This window comes from Schistocerca nitens, chromosome 5, assembly GCF_023898315.1.
Source record: "Schistocerca nitens isolate TAMUIC-IGC-003100 chromosome 5, iqSchNite1.1, whole genome shotgun sequence".
Classification (NCBI taxonomy): Eukaryota; Metazoa; Arthropoda; class Insecta; order Orthoptera; family Acrididae; genus Schistocerca; species Schistocerca nitens.
Window position 1 is genome coordinate 564,064,759 of NC_064618.1, and position 20,692 is coordinate 564,085,450.

The window sequence follows — 20,692 nt, forward strand, 5'->3', positions numbered from 1 at the left end:
AATTCCTGACTCATATCATAAATATGCTAAGTAACCTCGAAAGCTGACTTATTGGAAAACCAAGTGACTCATTTTAGAACCTTTCAGAATGCCAGCATAATAATTTAGTTAACTAGCCCCACAGGTCATGTGTACAGTATATCATAAAATTGTGGACTCAAACTGTTAAACAGATAGAAAAACCACACAGTTCTGAAATATAATTCAGAGAAGTAAACTGGAGCACACATTGAACACATTTTCCACCTAACTTAGTAATTCATGTTCTGGAATGAAGGTGTTAAGACACTGAGGCTGTTAAATAGAATGGTTATCATCTCTGCACAGTATTATATGTGAAGATTTTGACAAATGAAATTGATTCTTATTGCTCTAGGAATTGTCAACAATCAGAAGATTTAGTAGGTCCCAGCTTAGTATCAAACAGTGGAAGTCACCTTTAAATGGATTAATGCCTGCTCTTGAAGTAGCTCCTATATATCAACTAACAGGACGTGTTGGTCTTTATAATCTTGGCAACACTTGTTACATGAACAGTATACTGCAAGCACTTTTCATGACAAACAGGTAAGAGTCTTTTCTTTTATTTTTATCTTGAAGTATGTAGATGTAGTAGGCTAACAGAAGGTACCATAGTAGTGCAAATTTAGGCTATTTGGGAAATATCTTGAAATGATAATATGAGAAATCATAGAGACACTGAGCAGTTGTAGAATATTTAAGAGATAATAAATTACTTAGCTTTTACCAAATTTGTATTACTTTTGTCATGTCAGTTGCCACTGATAACAACATTTATGTATTCTGAATTGTTCACAACTGTAGCTTCCAAATTTTTTAAAATATTGTATGAGGATGAACTTAAAATCATTTGTATGAACAGCAATACTGAACCCAGTTAATGTTCCTATCGGCTTAATTTTTAAAAAGAAATCATAACAGATTAGATCATAATTCCGCTCAAAAGATAGAGCTTTTAGATCATAATTCCCCCCAAAAAATGTGTCACTAGGGTTAACTACTACTTATTATTAGTGGTGACGAGAAAGGATCAACAGATATACTCTCCTTTTCAATGCACATTACAGCTGTATTGCATGCATTATGTGCATGTGCTTTTAGCAGTATTAATCAGTGATAGAAATAATTTTTTTCTAGAGTGTGTTCTTTCTTGTTGTTTCAATATCAGATATAGTTTAGTAGATAAATGATGCATTTATACTTACTTCCAGGTTTTGTTTTGGCTTGTTGTCCAAAGAAAAAAATTACAATCAAGAGTTAATATGGAAGCTTCAGACACTTTTTGCTTTATTACTTCATTCAAAAAGACCAGCATTATCGCCAACAGATTTGCTAGCCATATGCCGACCGCCTGGTTTTTTACCAGGTCACCAGCAGGACAGTTCAGAATTTTTAACGTAAGTCTGATTTTGTGTGATTGTGTTCAAATGTTTGATTTATTTAAACAGAAGGTAATATTTTTGTAAGTTATATATACTGTACTACCACCAGGTATGATACATACAACATATTACTCTCACATATTACGTGACAAGGAGTGGAAAATAAAAACAAGACGGATTTACTGTCGCATGTTGGAGCACTTGTTTAAGAATGTTGTTGGGAAAACAACAAATAAAAACTCAATAATGACTCACACCTTGGACATACTGCTTAGTGTTAAATTGATTTACAGATACAAAAATGGTCCAAACACATAATATTGTAGCTTCCACATATCTTATGAGACTGTTGAAACATTTAAAAACATGTTTATTGTGGAAGGCTTCGATAAGAATTTAATTTTCAGCCTCACTTCTCATTGAGAAATTTTATTGCTATTGGTGACTGAAGAACTGACGGTAAGATTTGCAGAAGTCCTCAAAATTTATCAAAATGGCACACTATTTGACACAGAATTTATGATGCAGAGGAGCAATATTCAAACCATGATGTGACAAATCTAAAAGTTGTTGGTGCCTTCCAAATCAGTGATCCGTTTCCTCAAAAAAATCACTTTGCTGAGAAATGACTTTATCTGTAATGACAGATCTGACAAGACATTGTGCTTTAAAGTTTGTTGAAGTTTGAGATTTTTGTCATAAGGGAAAACTACATTGCTTTGTTAACAGATTGTAGCAGAGAGTATGTTAGCAGTTTTCAGCATAAGATTTGGAAGTGAGAGAGAGAAGATGAAGTGCAGTGAAAGTAATTCATGGTGTCAGAAGACTGATTTAGATTAAAAAGCAGCTTCTTACTTGCAGATCAACTGACGTCTCTTAACAATAATAAATGGCAGCTTTTCAAATAATGAGGCCAAAAAGCTTATTAAAATTTGGGGAGCTTCTGTTTGAAGCTGTAGGTTGGTAATTTTCACGTCATCTGTGTTATTTGTAGTCTGCCAAATTTTGTAGTGCTACATCATTGTTTCTCAAAGAACTGCAGGTCCTGTTTTCAAACTGTATTTCCTAGCCGTTAAGACAATTTAACTACAGTTTACAGGAACTATATTTCGTTTGTGTTACCAGTAAACTTACAGAAATATTGGAGATATTTAATTGTAATTTTAAGAGAACAAAAAGTTATCCAACACCAAGATTAAATTCAGAAACCGTTTTTAAATTCTAACCTACCAGAAAAGCAGATAATTGCTGTTTTATGGACCATCTCAGTGTTCTTGCAGATAAGACCTTTATTCCTTTAGCTGCTGCACAGTCCACCCATGCTGCTGCTCTGGGTTCTTTTGGAAGTGCTTTAACTCAGTTCATATAGTATTTCAAGGAGAAATTCCTATTAATCCTGTATAGCTCTTTCATTTCACTTTTCATTGCACCGGTAATAACCTTCTGGTTCATAGGCCCCAATATAAATCCAGTATAGTAAATTATGAGATTAGCTTCTGCAAGGACTTCAGGAATATCTGAAATAATTTTTACATTGCAAGGTCAACTACAAACCTCTCTGTACAAGCAACATTCCAATCAGTACACTACTTCTGGGATGACTCGCAACACACAATGGCTTACATTTGTCATTTTGGTGGAAATTAAGCAGAAATAGAACATTGGGAAATGCTGACTAAAGCATTCTGTACTTAAGTGCAATTGTGATTCCCTACTGGTTATGTTTTCATGTTTTCTGGTGCATTTTGACAATTTATTATTTTCAGGATAGTTCATGTGTTCTCATACAAAGCCGACACAGTTAGATGCAAATGATTAGGATTTAAAACCTGTTGCAACACATTTTCTGTATCTCATTTGACAAGTCTGCAGACTAAGTATTTGTAATTACAATTAATAGTTATGAAAATTATTGTATTATCAAATGAATAAGTCATTGGTGAATCACTAAGCTAGCCTTTTCTGAGTTAGTTGTAGCTCTGTTTGTGATAGTCAATTTTCAGAGCTGCTGCATTGGGTAAAGCCTTGTAATAATTAAGACCAATACTTGTGCTTTGTCAATATAACCATTAACCAGCTTTCCAAATGCCTGAAATGCCAAACACACAACATCTCACAGTACAAGAAGAGACATCTTGGGCACAGATCATGTTACTGGTGATGATAAAAAAATGTCATGAGCTTCATCTTCCAAACATTTGTGTTCACTCTCATTTGAGCTATCCATGAGAACTATTTAAATTGGAATCATTTGCCATAGACATTTCTGCTGCTCCTGTCTGGCTATGTTCCCACTGCCCACTTCACCTAAATCTTCACTTATTGCACATTTTTCAGTAAATCCACCTCATCTTCACTGTCTAGCCAGTTTTCCATACTTAGTATCATTTCAGTGCTCTCTTTGACTCTACAACTGTCAGATGATCTTGCTTCTTCTATGCACTGCTAAAGAAATTTTACATTATTATTATGTAGCGTATGGCTAATATAGACATATCATGAAATTAAATTACATATACATATTATGTACATATTGACACACAAGAAACATAAGTTTGTCTTTACAACTGAATATCCAGTCCTTCAATCCAGTGCATTGCATCTAGAGTTGCTAGCAGGAAGTCCTCGTTGGCGCTGTGATAGGCTCGAATCCTGCATTCACTGACAATGTGGTGAACAGTCTGGTATGGAGCCCCGCAGTCACAGGTTGGATCAGGCAGCTTCTTCCACTTAAAAGAGAGCATCCCTGCATCGGCCATGGCCGGTACAGATTCTGTTGAGAGTAGTCCAGGTCTTGCGTGGTAGGAAGTTTAGCACCTGAGCAGATGTTATGCAGGTGCACATCTGTCACTGCTTCCCACCGACCTTTCCATTCTTCAAGAGGTTTGAAATCCTTAGCAACCATGTCAGCAGCATCTCACAGAGTTGGATGGTGTGGTTTCAGTCTGTTGCGATTTAAAAGTGGCAGCTCGCTATGTACGGGTAGGTTAGAATTCCTGGAGATCTTGTGGAATTCTCTCATAAGGGCAGTACATCTGCGTAGAGCAGGAGGCATTATACTGGTTAACAGTGGAAGCCAATAAACTGGAGTAGATCTGATTGTGCCAGATATTATGCGCATTGTTGTATTCAGCTGTGTATCAACAAGCCTTGTATGACGACTGTTAATCCAAACAGATTAAATTTATTGAAACATCTTTGCACTGTAGTATATGTTGTACTTAATGTGCAGTTCTTGAATGCTTTCCAAGTGTTTTTGCTGAAGACCAGGGATAATTTATGTAGGGCTTTGTCTTTACCCTTTGTCACACACTAGCATTAAATCAGACTATCAGTGTTTGCTGTTTACCATTTGATTTGCCTTGACCATTTTTATCATCTCTCTCCAAGCTATTTGTCGTTCCATTTTATTTAGTCTCCATTGCTGTTTCCACACCAACTCTTATTTTGTAGGTTCTAGTCCCTGTTGTGGTCCACTTTTCTGTGATGGCATTTTCCGCAAGTGTACCAACTTGCTAAAATTGGTCTTGCCATGACTTTGTGTAATCCTTTCACAAAATACTTCACATCTATATGCAATTGCAGGAAGCACAAGCTCTTGGGGCCTGCCCTGCATGCATGCTCCAGCTTAGTGGACTGTAATCTTTCCATAAAATACTTCACTTTTATGTCTGATTGCTGGATGTATGAGCACCTGGGACATGCCCTGCAGGTTTGCTCAGGCTCAACTCACTCACTCCTTCATGCCAAACAAACTCCAGGCATCAATTTCTCCCTTCTAGATGACAGAGCACCCACATCAGCGATGTCACTGCGCTGTAGCAAAGAAGCATAAGGGTAGATTTGATCCTTCAAGTATTGGATTGATATCTATACCCTTAGAAACCATCCATCCATTCCATTCCTTTATCCGGCCAATGCTAGGTTGGGACTGGTATATGATACATTTCCAGCTAACCGGAGAACCAACCATACATGATCAAGTGTACCCAGGCAAGTGGGGCTCTGTCTGACTAGACAGTTACTTCCCTAACTGCTTGTGGAACTTCCATGAAGCCTAAATCTCTTTCCTATACTCCAACAGTTCTGTTGGTCCACTGGGCAGTATTACCACACAAACATAAAGAGACCTCATGTGCATAGGCCGCCTGAGATGACTGAATATGAGAGAAATAAGTAATATTAATGGACCACATCCTGTGGTAAACAATGTACAGGGTGACAGTTATTGAACTATATGAAATAAAATTGTCATACCATACAAACGGTTTGTGTTAAGCTATTCAAACTGCACAGTTGGCCGCAGGGCATATAATGAGTATTAGTATGTGCTGTATGGTTTGGTTTAGCGACAAAGCCCACTTTCATTTGGAAGGGTTCATCAATAAGCAAAACTGGCACATTTGGGAGACTAAGAATCTACATTTAGCAATCGAGAAGTCCCTTTACCCTCAACAGGTGACAGTGTGGTGTGTGATGTCCAGTCACGGAATAATCCGTGCGATATTCCTTGATGGCACAGTGACTTACCGAATGGTACATGAATATTTTGGAAGATGATTTCATCCCCATTATCCAAAGTGAGCCCAATTTCGACAAGATGTGGTTCATGGAAGATGGAGCCCGACCCCATGGAAGCACAAGAGTGTTTGATGTCATGGAGGAGCACTTTGAGGACCACATTCTGGCTCTGGGGTACCCATAGGCCACTGGCATGGGCCTCAATTGGCCGCCATATTCTCCGGATCTGAACACATACAACTCCTTTTTGTGGGGCTGTATTAAAGGCAAGATGTACAGCAGTACCTTCAAAACCATTGCTGAGCTGAAAACAGCTATTCAGGTGATCATAGACAGAATTGAATTTCTGACACTTCAGTGGGTCATGCAGTATTTCACTATTCGTCTGCACCATATCATCGCCAATGATGGCAGGCATATCAAACGTGTTATAATGTAAATCCGAATATCTGTAGTGGTGTTTACATCTTGAATTAAGTGTGTTCACGCTGTAATTTGTAACTCATTTACGTTTTTTTCATATAGTTCAGTAATTGTCACCATGTATATATTGTTGTTAAAAGGTTTCGAAAATTTATTGGAAATATTATCACCTTTTATATCCATAAAGCTGAGGAGGGACTTGAAGGGCAACTTAAATCTGTCAAGAGGCTGCACAGTGTTAACATTCCTGATAGACACACTGAGAGCAACACCAAACTCTTTGCAGAATATGCTGTCACAATGAGCTACACACTGGGCTCCATTACTGTAAATGAGGTGTAACATGCCAGATGGTGGTATGTAGGTGCACTAATGTTACTAAGATTCTTGGAGGAATTCCTTTCTTGTGTACCCTGGGAAGGCCGTATAATCATGGCGGCACTGCTGTTTAATGAAATTACGTGGCAAGCCAGACTCTTAAGAAGAGTCATCACCTTCCTTTTGATTTTACTTGCAGGGTCGACATCTATCTGTCTGTATGCAGTGTTATTCAAAGGCTCGAAAATCAGCTTATTGCAGTCCATACAGTGCCATGAGGACTGTAGTGTTGCCGTTGGCAGCGGGCAGATCTACATCATATTAATACAACCTACCCTGGATTTTGGGACAATGGTAAGGCAGTTTTAAGAGAACTGTTTTGTTGGTGCTACTCTCCTGTCTGTCACAAGTGTCTGTTTTACTTTCTGATGTTTGGTTCTGCAATTATCATAATTTCACTGGTAGAAAAGTTGGTTGTTGGACTAGCGGTGCAGATTTGCACATACTGTTACAGATGCAGGTTGATGTGTCCTGCTCAGTTGTCAAAGTAGGGATGCCAACACTAGTCTCCTGTAGACGATGTTTCATTGCCGGGGCATACGACTCCATGAAAGTTTGAGGCTGTGTTGCCTTAAACGATTCTTCACATCAGAGTGTGCAATGCACGGGCTGACTTTAATCTTCTGGATTTACTTCTCTTCTGTGAAAACAGGACATTCTTAGTCTTAGGTGCAATTGACACACCTACATACCACCATCTGGCAAAGTACCTGAAATGTATTCTCATTGAACATGTGGGGAAGTGTGAACATCACATCCACAACTCCACTGATTTTGTACATTGCCTCAGTCAATTGCGACTCCAGGATATGGATATTATTGTCAATTTTGATGTATTTTCCCTCTTTCCAAGAGTTCCTCTTTCTGATTGCTTTGCAGCTAATCATTAAAAAAGTTTGAGGATTGTTTCACAGAAGTTTCTAGATACATTTTGACAGCAATAACTTTATCTTGGAACTCATCTATTTGGTCTGTGTTTGCATAGAAAAACAACAATTACAGAAATTGAGTGCGCCTTAATGCAAAACACCCTGTTATTTGTTTACTTGTTTATTTTCCCAAACTAGTTTCAGCAACAAATATCACCATCACCAATGTTTTTTTTTTTTTTAATCTCATTTATTGTATGTTATAGCATGTTTTTGAGAATTATTGTCACTGTTTGCGATGGCAAAAGAAAAAAATCACAGAAAATATGTTGCAAACAGTGACAATAATTCTAAAAAACATGCTATAGCATAAAATAAATAAGATTAAAAATACCCACTTATGATGGTGATATTTGTCGCCAAAACTAGTTTGGGTTTGTAAACAAGTAAACAAATAACAAGGTGTTTTGCATCAAAGCAGTCTCAATTTCTCTATATTGTTGATTTTGACAGCAGCTTATTTCCTGTTTGACAGAAAATATTACGAATGAATGGAATTCACAGTTGTGGGTAGTCTGTTATCATATGTTATGGAGAGCATGTACTTCAAACATTTTGAAGCAGACACATTAGAATCTGGCAATTTGAAATTAATGTGTTTCTTTCATACTTAAGCAACATGTTTGTGATGTGACCACATGGAATGGAAAAGCTATAAGAGTTTCTGGAACATTTAAACTCTGACCATCATAATATAAAACTCATGACTGCACGTATAAAAAAGGGCCAACTACCTTTCCTCGACATGTTAGTTAAGAGAACAGTGGAAGCATCCCTGGGTCACTGTGTACATAGAAAATCTACACACACTAACCTATCTCCACACCTCGTGCCGTCATCATCCGTACACAGAAATTCGGTGCTTAAGACTCTGGTCCATATAACTTGAACACTTTTGGTCAAGGATAGCCTTGCCAAAGAGTTAAAACACCTATGAAAAGTGTTTTGAAGCAGAGGGTACTCAGATCATCAAACGGAACAGGTGATGCAGTCAAAATCAAGAACACCTGAGGAAGGGATTGAGACAGACCGAGAAAGAGAAGCCAAAAATCACTTATCTACCTTGTGCCGGCCCAGTATCTGGAAAGATCGATAGACTCCTATGGAAACATAGCATCCAGTGTATTTCACTTCCAAAACAAAACAAAAAGTTCTTTGTAATGTTAAACTCGATCTAGGTATCAGAAAAACGAGTTTGTATCATATGCCAGTGGAAATGTGGCATGTCTTATGTGGGGGCAGACTGTCAGAACAGTCAAAGAAAGATGCCAGGAGCATCAACAATATACCCAACTAAAACAAGCAAGAAAATCAGCTGTCACCAAGCAGTGCCTTGAACATAATCGTGAAATGAAATAGTATGAGACCAGTGACATTGTGCAAACACAAAGTCTTTGGGACCACCTAATCAAGGGGTCTATTGAAATAAGGATGTCAGAAACTTAATAAACAGATATAGAAATGGAGATTTCAATTTAAGTAATTCTTGCGGTCCAGCACTCAATTTATTAAAATCTCACTGGCCATCACATTCCCCTGGGGAGAGAAATGCTGAGAGAATTTAAGTTGATATTCGAACTCGGCTATAAGTAATGGCGAGAGAGCAACAATAGATCAGTCTGATCGTAGTCCAGGCAGTGGGTACACATAACGGGAAAACTAGCAGCACCTGAAGAAAATGGCTAGGTCGGTCATCTAAATGTTCTACATAAAATGCTTACTTATTGTTTATGCTGTTTTTCGTATCTATGCTGCTCTTTTCTATTGCTACGGTATGTGGCATGTCTTATGTGGGGGCAGACTGTCAGAACAGTCAAAGAAAGATGCCAGGAGCATCAACAATATACCCAACTAAAACAAGCAAGAAAATCAGCTGTCACCAAGCAGTGCCTTGAACATAATCATGAAATGAAATAGTATGAGACCAGTGTCATTGTGCAAACACAAAGTCTTTGGGACCACCTAATCAAGGGGTCTATTGAAATAAGGATGTCAGAAACTTAATAAACAGATATAGAAATGGAGATTTCAATTTAAGTAATTCTTGCGGTCCAGCACTCAATTTATTAAAATCTCACTGGCCATCACATTCCCCTGGGGAGAGAAATGCTGAGAGAATTTAAGTTGATATTCGAACTCGGCTATAAGTAATGGCGAGAGAGCAACAATAGATCAGTCTGATCGTAGTCCAGGCAGTGGGTACACATAACGGGAAAACTAGCAGCACCTGAAGAAAATGGCTAGGTCGGTCATCTAAATGTTCTACATAAAATGCTTACTTATTGTTTATGCTGTTTTTCGTATCTATGCTGCTCTTTTCTATTGCTACGATATTCAAAATTAATTTAATCATAACATAACAAATTATTTTAATTGGCTCTTGGTGCGTGTATTGCTTCTGTTTTTCGTTTTATTTATTTCTGCTGGTCATTTTCAGCATGCACTGAAACCTTCAGACATTGAGTGTTTCGGTTTAATTTTGTCAAGAGGCCATGTCCTTAAAACTATTGATATAAATGTACAAGAGATATAGGAGCTCTAAATGCATTACATGTCAAGATTTTCATGAGCTCGGCACCTGAACTATGATTTTATAGCTGTTTAGACTTATGGGAAATGACCAAGATCTCACTGCAAGTATTTCGTTGTGTTATTTATTTATACTATTTGAATGATAGAGCTGGTAAAGGGTTGGTAGGTGTACAGGTTTGGAAACACACAGTAATAATTAGTACTTTAAAAATTCTTTCAGCAAGTAAATTGGAGAGATAAAAGGCAAGAAAATATAATGAGCACCAGTGCAGAAATTGTCTCTGGAGTGACATAAAATGCAAGAAAAAAATGAAAAATAATTCTCTTTGGTTTTTTATTCTGGTGGAACTGTAACATCAGAATGATGTGGAAAAGTGACGTGTAATAGGTTATCATAATGCCATTGCAGTAAATTCTGTTACCCAGGATAATGCAGACTTGAAACTACACAATAACCAAGAAACACACCTTATCCAAAATCTCACTCTCTCTCTCTCTCTCTCTCTCTTTCTCTTGTGAAGACTAGTAATTACTGTGTTAACAAAGTAAGCTATGTGTCACATTTGAAAGTCCACTACATTAATTATGCCTCACTTCTCATAAGCTGACATCTTATTTTGAAACGAAATTTAAAACAAATTATAGTGCATGTTAACAGTGTACAAAAAAACAGATTGCTACTTACCAATAAGAAGACACTGTAAGTTGCAGACAGGTACAATTAAAAGACACTGTGCCTGTCTGTAACTTAATGTGTCTTCTTTATGCTGGGTAGCAATTTGTCTTTTCATACATTGTTGATATTCCTTCCTGGAGTTTCCATTGTTTCATTGCATATTACTTGCTTTCAGTTCATTTTTGGGAAGTAATTGCCTAATTTCTTTTGTTTCTGCTTTTCGTTCACATTTTCCTAATGACAGTCCTTACTTACTGGAGAGTCAAAACATCGCTATAATTAAATGAACTTTGCCTTGTGTATTCTAATAATAGTCAGTCATTTCAGTACTTCAATGTGTGTGATAACAGGTTCCTCCTCCGTCTTGTTTCCTCTACTTAACACTTCTTGTTATATCTGTGTCACATAAGCCACTCGAATCCTGATTCATAGTGATAGCTATTTAATCACTCACAGCTGTTTTTGTCATAATCATCATAACCTGAAGTTTGTTTCACAAGTGCAGTCCAATGTGTAGTGATATCATTTGCTACTCTAACCTCAAATTCCAGTTTCATTAAATGGTTTTGCAGTTTTCTTCCACAAGTTAGCTATTTTTGCTATCTTCGTGTTGTCCTAAGTCTTGCAACTACTGTGGATTACATTGAACACATTCAGGGATGCCCTGAACCATGATATCTGAATCTTCTTGCACAATCTGTTCCATTAAAATTTGACCGTTTATGTTGTTTCATAGCTGTTACCTCACCGTGGTTCATTGGTACATGACTGACAAACGCAAGGTAAAAGATACTTCACAAAAATCATTATGCCATTCAAAATGAGCACATCATCTGCAGGATGATGAGGTCCATTGTAAATTAAATCAACAACTCTTTAGGGTAAATCTTTTCCTTCCAAATAGAGATGCACAGTAAAGGCAAACATAGACCAGAACCAGTCTCTGTAGATAGTCCTGTCCATCCAGGTTCCTTTCTGATGCATGTAATAAAGTGGTAACTTAATTATTCCTGTACATGTGTGCATGTTTTTTCCCCAATGAGTGGCTTCAGTGTTCAGGAACTTGTACTTCCATCTGAGAGAATAACATTCATGCAGGAATCCCCTTCCAGTCCAGCACAGTTTCACACACACACACCTAACATGTCCCAGGAGAAAATAGTTCTATTTCATGTAACTAAAGAAGTCATCCCAAAATGCATCATCTGAATCTTTGTTGGTACTAAGAACCTTGCCGCCGGCCGGAGTGGCCGTGCGGTTCTGGGTGCTACAGTCTGGAGCCGAGCGACCGCTACGGTCGCAGGTTCGCATCCTGCCTCGGGCATGGATGTGTGTGGTGTCCTTAGGTTAGTTAGGTTTAATTAGTTCTAAGTTCTAGGCGACTGATGACCTCAGAAGTTAAGTCACATAGTGCTCAGAGCCATTTGAACCATTTAAGAACCTTGCCCTGAGGAGCAATTTCCAGAATCATGTAGTGTTTTTTAAACTGAGTCTGCCATTCTGATGACTTGAAAAATTTTTCTTCAGTCATCAGAGTTTCGTAGAGCTCTCCTACCTTCTCTGTTAACATTGGACCTTATGTGGAACCTCTGCTTTCCTCACCTGGAACCATAAGCGCAATGCTTCATCTAGTTCCATGTAAGTTGAAGTTTTCAGGCACTTTCACTGTGACGAACTTGGCTGCCATCTTTGACTGTAAAATTTAACATCATTTCTTTATTTCTCTTTCAGTTTCTCACTATGCCTATCCCATAACTCTGATTGAGTTTTGTTGCTAATTGCCCTTTTCTAACTTATTTTTGATACTTAAAACAACAAGTTTGCAAATATTTATCTTGTACCAAGAACATGTAAATCATCTGCAAGTACAACAACAACAAGAAATGTCAATGATTCAGGTTAGAAGCTATGGTATTATAGAGGTATGTCAGCAGGTAGGAAAGTAAGATTGTCACTGCATTTGCCCTGGCGATGTTTAACAGTATACTTTCATTTTGTATCCACGTGGAGTGAGAATTCTAAAGGGAACCATCCAAGAAGAAAACTTAAATCATTTTCTTTCACTGTCGTCCTTGGGTGAGTTGAAATTTATCAACTACTAGCTCCTATGGAATCATATAGACAGGAAATTGGCGGTGAATATGTTAAAAAGTTAGATTCCTGCATTTACAATGAAGATAAAATGGAAAACAACGGAGAAAAAAATCAGGGACATCATATGGTGGGATTGGGGCCCATATTGTCTTCCGGAAATAAAACAAGAGTCTCATGCATAATAATGTATTCGAAGCAAAAATAGTTGTTCTAAACATAACAGAATAGTTACTTACTTTTTTTTTTTCCAAAAAATGTTGAACTATACAGACAATCTGCAAACCAGATAATTTGCAGGCTCATAATTGGGCACTTGATATTTCTTTATTATTTGTTTTCATTTCTTATCTTTTTTCTTTCATACATGGAAAACCATAATTACTGACTTCAGATCTATGAGCCATCACTCATCTGTACTACAACAGTTCTGTTACCATGTGTGTGTGTGTGTGTGTGTGTGCGTGTGTGTGTGTGTGTGTGTGTGTGTGTGTACAAATGCTCAGTTCAGTTTTTATCTACCTCTGCTTTCTTCTCCTACACATCTCTCATTTTTACAACAGGGTGCCCATGTTAAACTTTGGCAGTTGGGGCACAGACAAAAGTGATAAAATAGGCTGATAGTAGTGATAATACAGATTAACTGGAGATTGTGATGAAAGGTTGTAATACAAGAATAATAAAGAGTGAAAGAGGCTTTGCTAAATACTTGGTTAGGAAACTGGCAAATGGTAAACAAGATCAGACAAACTGAATAGTGAGGATGGACTGGGCAGGCTATTTCAGAACTGCCAGTTTAACTATTTTCAGTCAGTGTCATACCAGACAAATCTGTGAGTACGATATTGCAGTGCCTGTGTTATTCTGCTTACAATGCAAAGTTTCTTTGGGCATGCATGCATACATGCAATGTAATACATTAAATGAATTTGCAGTTGTGAACAAGGACAACCATCAGCTGTAGAAGGAATGACGACAATGAAAATTTGTGCCAGACCGGAACCCGAACCCGGATTTCCCGTGTATCATGAGCGATTGCCTTAGCATTTGGCTATCCGTGCATGACTCATGGCCAGACACAAACTTCATGCATGTGTGTCCAAACGAACTTTGCATTGTAATCAGAATAATGCAGGCGCTGCATATCGTATTTAGCTGCTGATACTAGGCAAGCGACTTTCAAATACAATGTCTGACCTGTACAGGAATATACATAATGGATGTACAAGTTCAGGTCATAGATGCATGGTTGATGACATTTGGAACTTCGGGTCTGGCCATGGATAGCCAAATGGTAAGGCGACCACTTGCAATTAGCGAGAAATCCAGGATTGAGTCCCAGTTCAGCACAAGTTTTCATTGTTGTCATACCATTCTACGGCTGATAGTCATCCTTATTCACAACTGAAAACTCATTTAATGTAAACCTGAGACTGAATTATTAAAAGTAGCAAATGGTCACTTATATATGTGTCTAACAGCTGTTGTGCAGTCAGCCTATCAAGCATTGTTGCATGTTTCCTCTGATGCTTGTTGATCAAATGAGTGTTGAGTGAAAACAGCAGTGGATGTGAGATGGTTAATAGCCGGCAAACTTTGGGGCACCTGATGCAGGTGTACGGTACTCCTTCTGTGTTGTTCTGTAGCAACTCTGGGAACATAACTGTGATCTTGAATGTCTAATTGTACTAAGAAACTTACTACAAATAGTACAAACATTAAAAGTAAGTGAGCACAGACTACTTGCTAGAATGTGTTTTTAATGATCAAAATAAATGCTGACAGTTTTTATAAATGTTTTCTTTCTGCCAATGTATATGATGCTGTAAGGAAAACTTCACTTCAGAATGTGATAGGTTCACCTTTATTTATTATTGAAGGTTTATTCTAATGAGCAGTTTACATATATTTGAATATTTTGCACAAACCTTCATTCACATACTTGTACATAGGTATGCCTCAGTTATAAACCTCCAGCCTATTTCAATAATCACTGAGAATAAATAAAGCAATTTCCAACTGATTTTATTAAAAGCAGAGATTCCATCTCATAGTCTTTGGCTCTCTCACACCAGAGCTTGATTTGTGAATCTCTCTAACTGGTAGACATTGACGAGAATATGATTGTGAATATGCTATTTTACCACCTTGAGGTGGACACTTTTTCTCATTGACAGTTGGTTGTATGTGCTTTCATCATATACGAAGAGTTTAAATGAGCAGGTTATATGCCTACAACCTTCTTATTTTATAGCTCGATGTTCGTATTCACAACCATGGCTGTGCCGTATTCAACCTGTGATAGACCATGCCTTAATGTACAACATGCTGCTGGACTATCCAGCCAAGAAACTGCCCTAGGCAATATGCATACTTAATGTTCTCTAAAAGGTGCCTCAATATATTTGAAGTGGAATTAGATGTGATGGCATGTACAATTGTGCCTAAAAGGACTGTCCACTGTGTTTTTGCCCTTATGAACACAGCTATTGCTGTCTACAGATTTTGATTTGGAGAATTAGGGAGATAAGATCATATGCATATCTGATTTGCTTTCGTCTTTATGCCAGTGATGACCTACTCTGAAAGTCATTTTCTAACTATTTGGTTTTCTATTTTGTGGTGTCATTTTATTTCAAGTGCTTAGCCTATGATATACACAGTTTTTTTGGTATGCCATAGTCATTAGTTGTTCACAAAGAAACGTTCAGTTTGTTATTCAGTATTATTTATTCTGTTGTGTTGTAGGTATCTTTTGGATGTGTTGCATGAGCAAGAAGCAAGGTTTGTTAAAAGTGAGGGAACTGGAGTTCCAACTCCAGCAGTCAAAATGGAAGTTGACACCGGAGGAGGAGGAGGAGGAGGAGGAGGAGGAGGAGATGGAAAGGAAGAAGACAATTGTATGGGCTCTATTTCTCGTTGGACTACTGAAGAGGATCTTTCAGATGGTGGGGTGCTTGAAAGGAAGGCACAGTCATTAGCAGACTGTAGTCAAGGTAATTATATGCTATGTGATTAAATGTGTAGGTGTTTGAAGTTAAAACAATATACAAATGTCGAAACACAAAATTAAGGGCACAACGTGCCACTAATTGTACTGTTGAATGTCAAATTAGTACCTTTCTTTATAGCCGAGATGCTGAGTCACGATAGGCACAATAAAAAGATTCACACAGTTATAGCTTTCGGCCATTAAGGCCTATGTCAGCAGTACACACACACACACACACACGCAAATGCAACTTGCACACATGTCTGCAGTCTCAGAGAGCTGAAACTACTCTACATTCCAGCTTGGATTTTCCATTGTTTGATTAGTACCTTTCTTTTAATTTACCAACAGAAATTTGTATTATCATCAAATGGAGGTAGTGTTCTTTTTAATAGTCAGCACATTGACAAAATGGTGTACACTGCACCCGTTAACATGGTCGCTGAAGCATGCTTAGTCAGTGATGCTTGAGCTGGAGGTAGCCTTTTCAAATCTGGGTGATAGAACTTCTTTTAATTACTAGTATTTGCTACCAGTGAGGGGAGAAATTGTTGTACAAAGTTCTTTTTCCAGTGTTAAGTGTTAAATCACTAACCTTCTCAGTGCATATCACAAAGTGAGGGCAAGTATCATTTGACTGTGATCCGTCAGTCCATTGGGAACATTGAGCTTGATGGTTTCCTTGTTAGTGTTAAGAGATGTGCAGGCTGTGTACCAGCTCAAGGTTTCCCTCTCTCCCTTTTTCTCTTACTCATCAACAACACATGGGATTAAACTTCACATGCATTCATTACAGTAATATACACTTGACAAACAAAACAATCTCACAATTTGGAAGAAAGGTGGCATTGAAAGCCAAGAAAGAAAATCTTTCGGAATGTGTGGGTTAACATATCCCTCACGCTCTTCTAGTCAACAATGTTGTGCAGCTTTAAATTATATTATCAAAGTAGCATAAAAAATTGATAAACAGAGTAAGGCAGTATCTTTAAAAATAGAGGTATATGAAGACAAACTTCTTCAGTCTCTATTATATTTGGAGATGAAACTTTGTTTTAGATATTTGGAATTATTTGTTTCATCAGTAATTTATGCAACAAATTAATATTTATTTCTGCATAACATTTATCCTTGTGCTACAGTTATTTGAAATTGATTGTGTTTAATGGGATGAGAAAAGGCTGCAGCCAATATTTTTTTTTAATTTTAAGCTGTTGGTAGATATAAGCTTTAATTTTTATGGACTGACAGCTAAAAAAACGTTTGCTATTGAGTTAACATTAGAAATGTTGTCTATAGTCACTTGCAAATTACAAATAGCAGTGGAGTTTTGCATACATAGTAAATTTTCACCATGTGCCAGTCTTTCTTGCCTTTCATGATTCAGCATCAGAATGCATTTCATAATAAAAATATTGGAAATGTTTTTTGGGCATAATACACAACACACTTTCAAAATATTCCCATTTATGTATCATGCAAAAAATAGTTGGTTTTTAGGTGACATATGATGAAAATTTGTCCTTATATCTTCAGACATTTATTTCAGTGCAAATGGAAAATATTGCTCCTTACCAGTCAATAAAACATTAACTGAGAAGAGCGTAATTGGAGCTAGAGGTTCACTCATGCAGCAGATGTCTATGCAGAGATTAATTAGGAAGTCCCTGGGGATTAAAATTCAGGGAGACATAATAGAAAAGAATGAGAGGGAAATAAACGCGAAAATATTCCATCACTCAACAAAAGTTTGTAATTGTGTTGAATGGCTGGGGGGCTTTTATTTTCGTGCCATTTCTCTAGAGCTGTAGTTTATATCACACCCAGGTTTGTGGCCTGAGAGACAGTGAAATGCCATTGTTTTTGCGATGTAGTTTCCAAGAATGTGACAATTATGTTAACTCAAGTGAAGAAAAAATGCAAATTTTGACAATGCTTTGTTGATCTCTGCCTTGTTTCTCATACAGGATGTGCCCTCTTAGGCTTGATTCTGAGCAACATATGCCCATTGAGTCCCTTCTCCCAATCAGTGCCTCTTTTAGGTAGAACCTCTGGTTCCTAACACTAGGACTGCTGTAGTATATTTTGTACATTCTGTTGGCTATGCTAAGAACTGTGACTCCTGAAGGATAGTATTGACCACCCCACATCTGTCCTTGGAAATTTAACTGTTTTATTAACAAAATGTTCATTAATTTAAAAATGATTTAGAACATATTAATTGTGTCATTTTCTTTTCATAAATGCAAAGTTACGTAACACAGCGTGTCATAAATGTAATAAGAAGGAGGAAAAAAAAAATCCTACATTACTTATATTTAAATGAAAAGGTTCATCATATTTGCAACAATTTTAGATTGTAACCAACATTTTAATGTTAAAATGTTTCATATTAATATGTAAACAATTTTTTGAATTCTTCTTGTTTATTGCAGATGGCACTGACTCAGAGAAAACAGAGATTCTAAGCAGCACATTGTCAGGATCAGCAGATAGTGGAATCCATTCTGTGTGTGGTGATGAAGCAGGTGTTGCAGGAACATTAACAGAGATTCCTAGCTTACACCTAAGCCTTGTTCATCAAACATTTGGTGGAAAAATAGTCACTTGTAATGAGTGTTTGACTTGTCATTCACAGTCCGTCCAAACAGATACATTCACCGATCTACAGTTGTCTTTTCCCCCACAAGAAGAGGACAACAAATATGTGTTAGATGTGCAGAATTTGCTTGATTATTTTGTTTCTGCAGAGAAACTGAGTGGAGATAATTGCTATAGGTGTGATAAGTGCAGTGCATTGACTGAGGGACAGCGGTCTGTTAATATTTTGCAAGCACCGTCTCATCTTATTCTTACAATAAAACACTTTCATTATGATAGTACCACAATGCAACGAACAAAGTTACTTCACAAGATGCATTATAATGAAAGATTATTTGTGCCTGTTGTAGCTGCTGGACAGCAACAGAAACACTGTGAGACATATAATTTGTATGCAGCAGTTGTACATTCTGGAAGGAGTGTGGATTCAGGACACTATTACACGTTCTCACGAGACCAAAGTGGTTCCTGGTTTGTATTTAATGATGAGTCAATATATCCTAGTTCTCTTGATGAGCTAACAAACCTTAAAGCAGCAGATACTCCCTACATATTGTTTTATGCATTACCAAGTGAAAATCTCCAACTGGAAGTAGGCTCACACCCACTAGAAAATCTACAACCTCACCTGTTAGAGGTAGTTCTCAAAGACAATGCTTTATTCATAGAACAAAAGAAAGAAGAAAGGCGAAGATTGTCTATGGGAACTATGTCTAAGACTTGGTATAATCAAAGAAAACCGGATGATGACCCTCCAAGCAGTTGTGGTGGTGGATCATCATTTAGTACATCAGCCAACAGAGTGGTATTTTAAAGATATAGAGTGTTTATTGTCTGTAATTTTTTTCCTGTATTGTATTTTCCTTTGCTGTGTGAATTACCTCATTATATTTATTACAATTGTCTTTCAGCAGATGCAGTTATGATGTCTGTGTTAATACTTGTTATACTTTGCACTCATTTCACAAAATATGCTTTTCATATTTATATGTTTGACAGAGGTACTGAAACTGTCTTCCTTTAGCAATTTATATATGTATATAATGTTCCTGTTCAGCTTTGACATAAGTGAGCTATTAAGAATTGGCAGGAAATGTTCATGAAACATTTATATTGTATAAGAATATTGAAAATTCAGCCTATTTTATATGCAGAGAAAGATTTTTGTGAACCGTATGACATTTGCAAAGGGTTTCTCTTTTGCAGATCAAAATGCGGAGCATAGTAAACATAAATCTTTTTTTTAAGAGCTGTTTGTTTGGTTGGAATTATTATTTCGTAAGTTGATAGTGAAGTGTTTCTTTTATACTGAAGCAGATTTTTCAGTGGATGGAGGGTCTAAATATGTAAGAAGCTGATTCATTAGAAAGGTTTAATGGATAGTACTTCTTGTGGAATAACAGTGATCTGATGGAAGTGAGTATGAAAAAATAGACTGAATATAAAATTCACTTCAAAGCTTTCTGTATATTTTCTAAGGAAGTGAACAAAGTCATCTTTAATATTCGATTGTCTCACTTTTTATGTGAAATAAAGAAGTCTTTTTCTTGTATTCTGATTCTACATCGAAGCTATATGAGTGATGTCTTTTTTCCTCTCTATGTATGTCAGATTTTTATGCGCATCTGCCATATCAAGCAGAAATTTTTGTATTTGTTTTGTAAAGCAAAACAAATCATACATTTACTGACGAATGAAGTGCTAATGTGTCATTTTTCTTAGTGGAGTGTACCTGAGATGTTTATTTGTGGCAAGGTTAAGTTGTTATAACTGGATGGAGACTCAGACTTGAATATTTGCCTTTCATGGGCATTGCTTTACAAACTGAGCTTTCCAAGCACACTCCATGGACCATTTCTAAAGCTTCAGTTTGCCACTAGCTACCCTCTGTACCTTCCAAACTCCATAGAATCCTGCCTGCATTATTGACATCTACGAACAAAGGGCAAGGTAAAATACTGAGTGAGATGTGCCTGGGCAGCAAAATTTCTAATGCATTGCTTGTGAAGAGTAAATACTGAAGTTTGAGACCCCATCCAGATCACAATTTTAACTTGTCATAAATGTTCATTAGTGAATAAATATTGTTTCAGTAACAGATGGTGTTCAACTTGTTGCAAACTGTACACTGAGTGCAAAGATATTT

At 37.1% G+C, this 20,692-nt stretch overlaps 1 protein-coding gene across 3 annotated transcripts in view; it reads left to right on the plus strand.

Annotated features, from left to right (window-relative positions):
- Positions 1-20,098, plus strand: part of LOC126259667 (ubiquitin carboxyl-terminal hydrolase 35) — a 120,336-nt gene extending 100,238 nt beyond the window's left edge. For all 3 annotated transcript variants that reach the window (XM_049956607.1, XM_049956608.1, XM_049956609.1), the window contains exons 7-10: positions 377-567; positions 1,233-1,418; positions 15,702-15,949; positions 18,381-20,098. In XM_049956607.1, coding sequence (XP_049812564.1) covers positions 377-567; positions 1,233-1,418; positions 15,702-15,949; positions 18,381-19,360 — 1,605 coding nt within the window. In that variant the 3' untranslated portion in view covers positions 19,361-20,098. The remainder of the gene's footprint in view (positions 1-376; positions 568-1,232; positions 1,419-15,701; positions 15,950-18,380) is intronic.
- Positions 20,099-20,692: the final 594 nt, after the last annotated feature.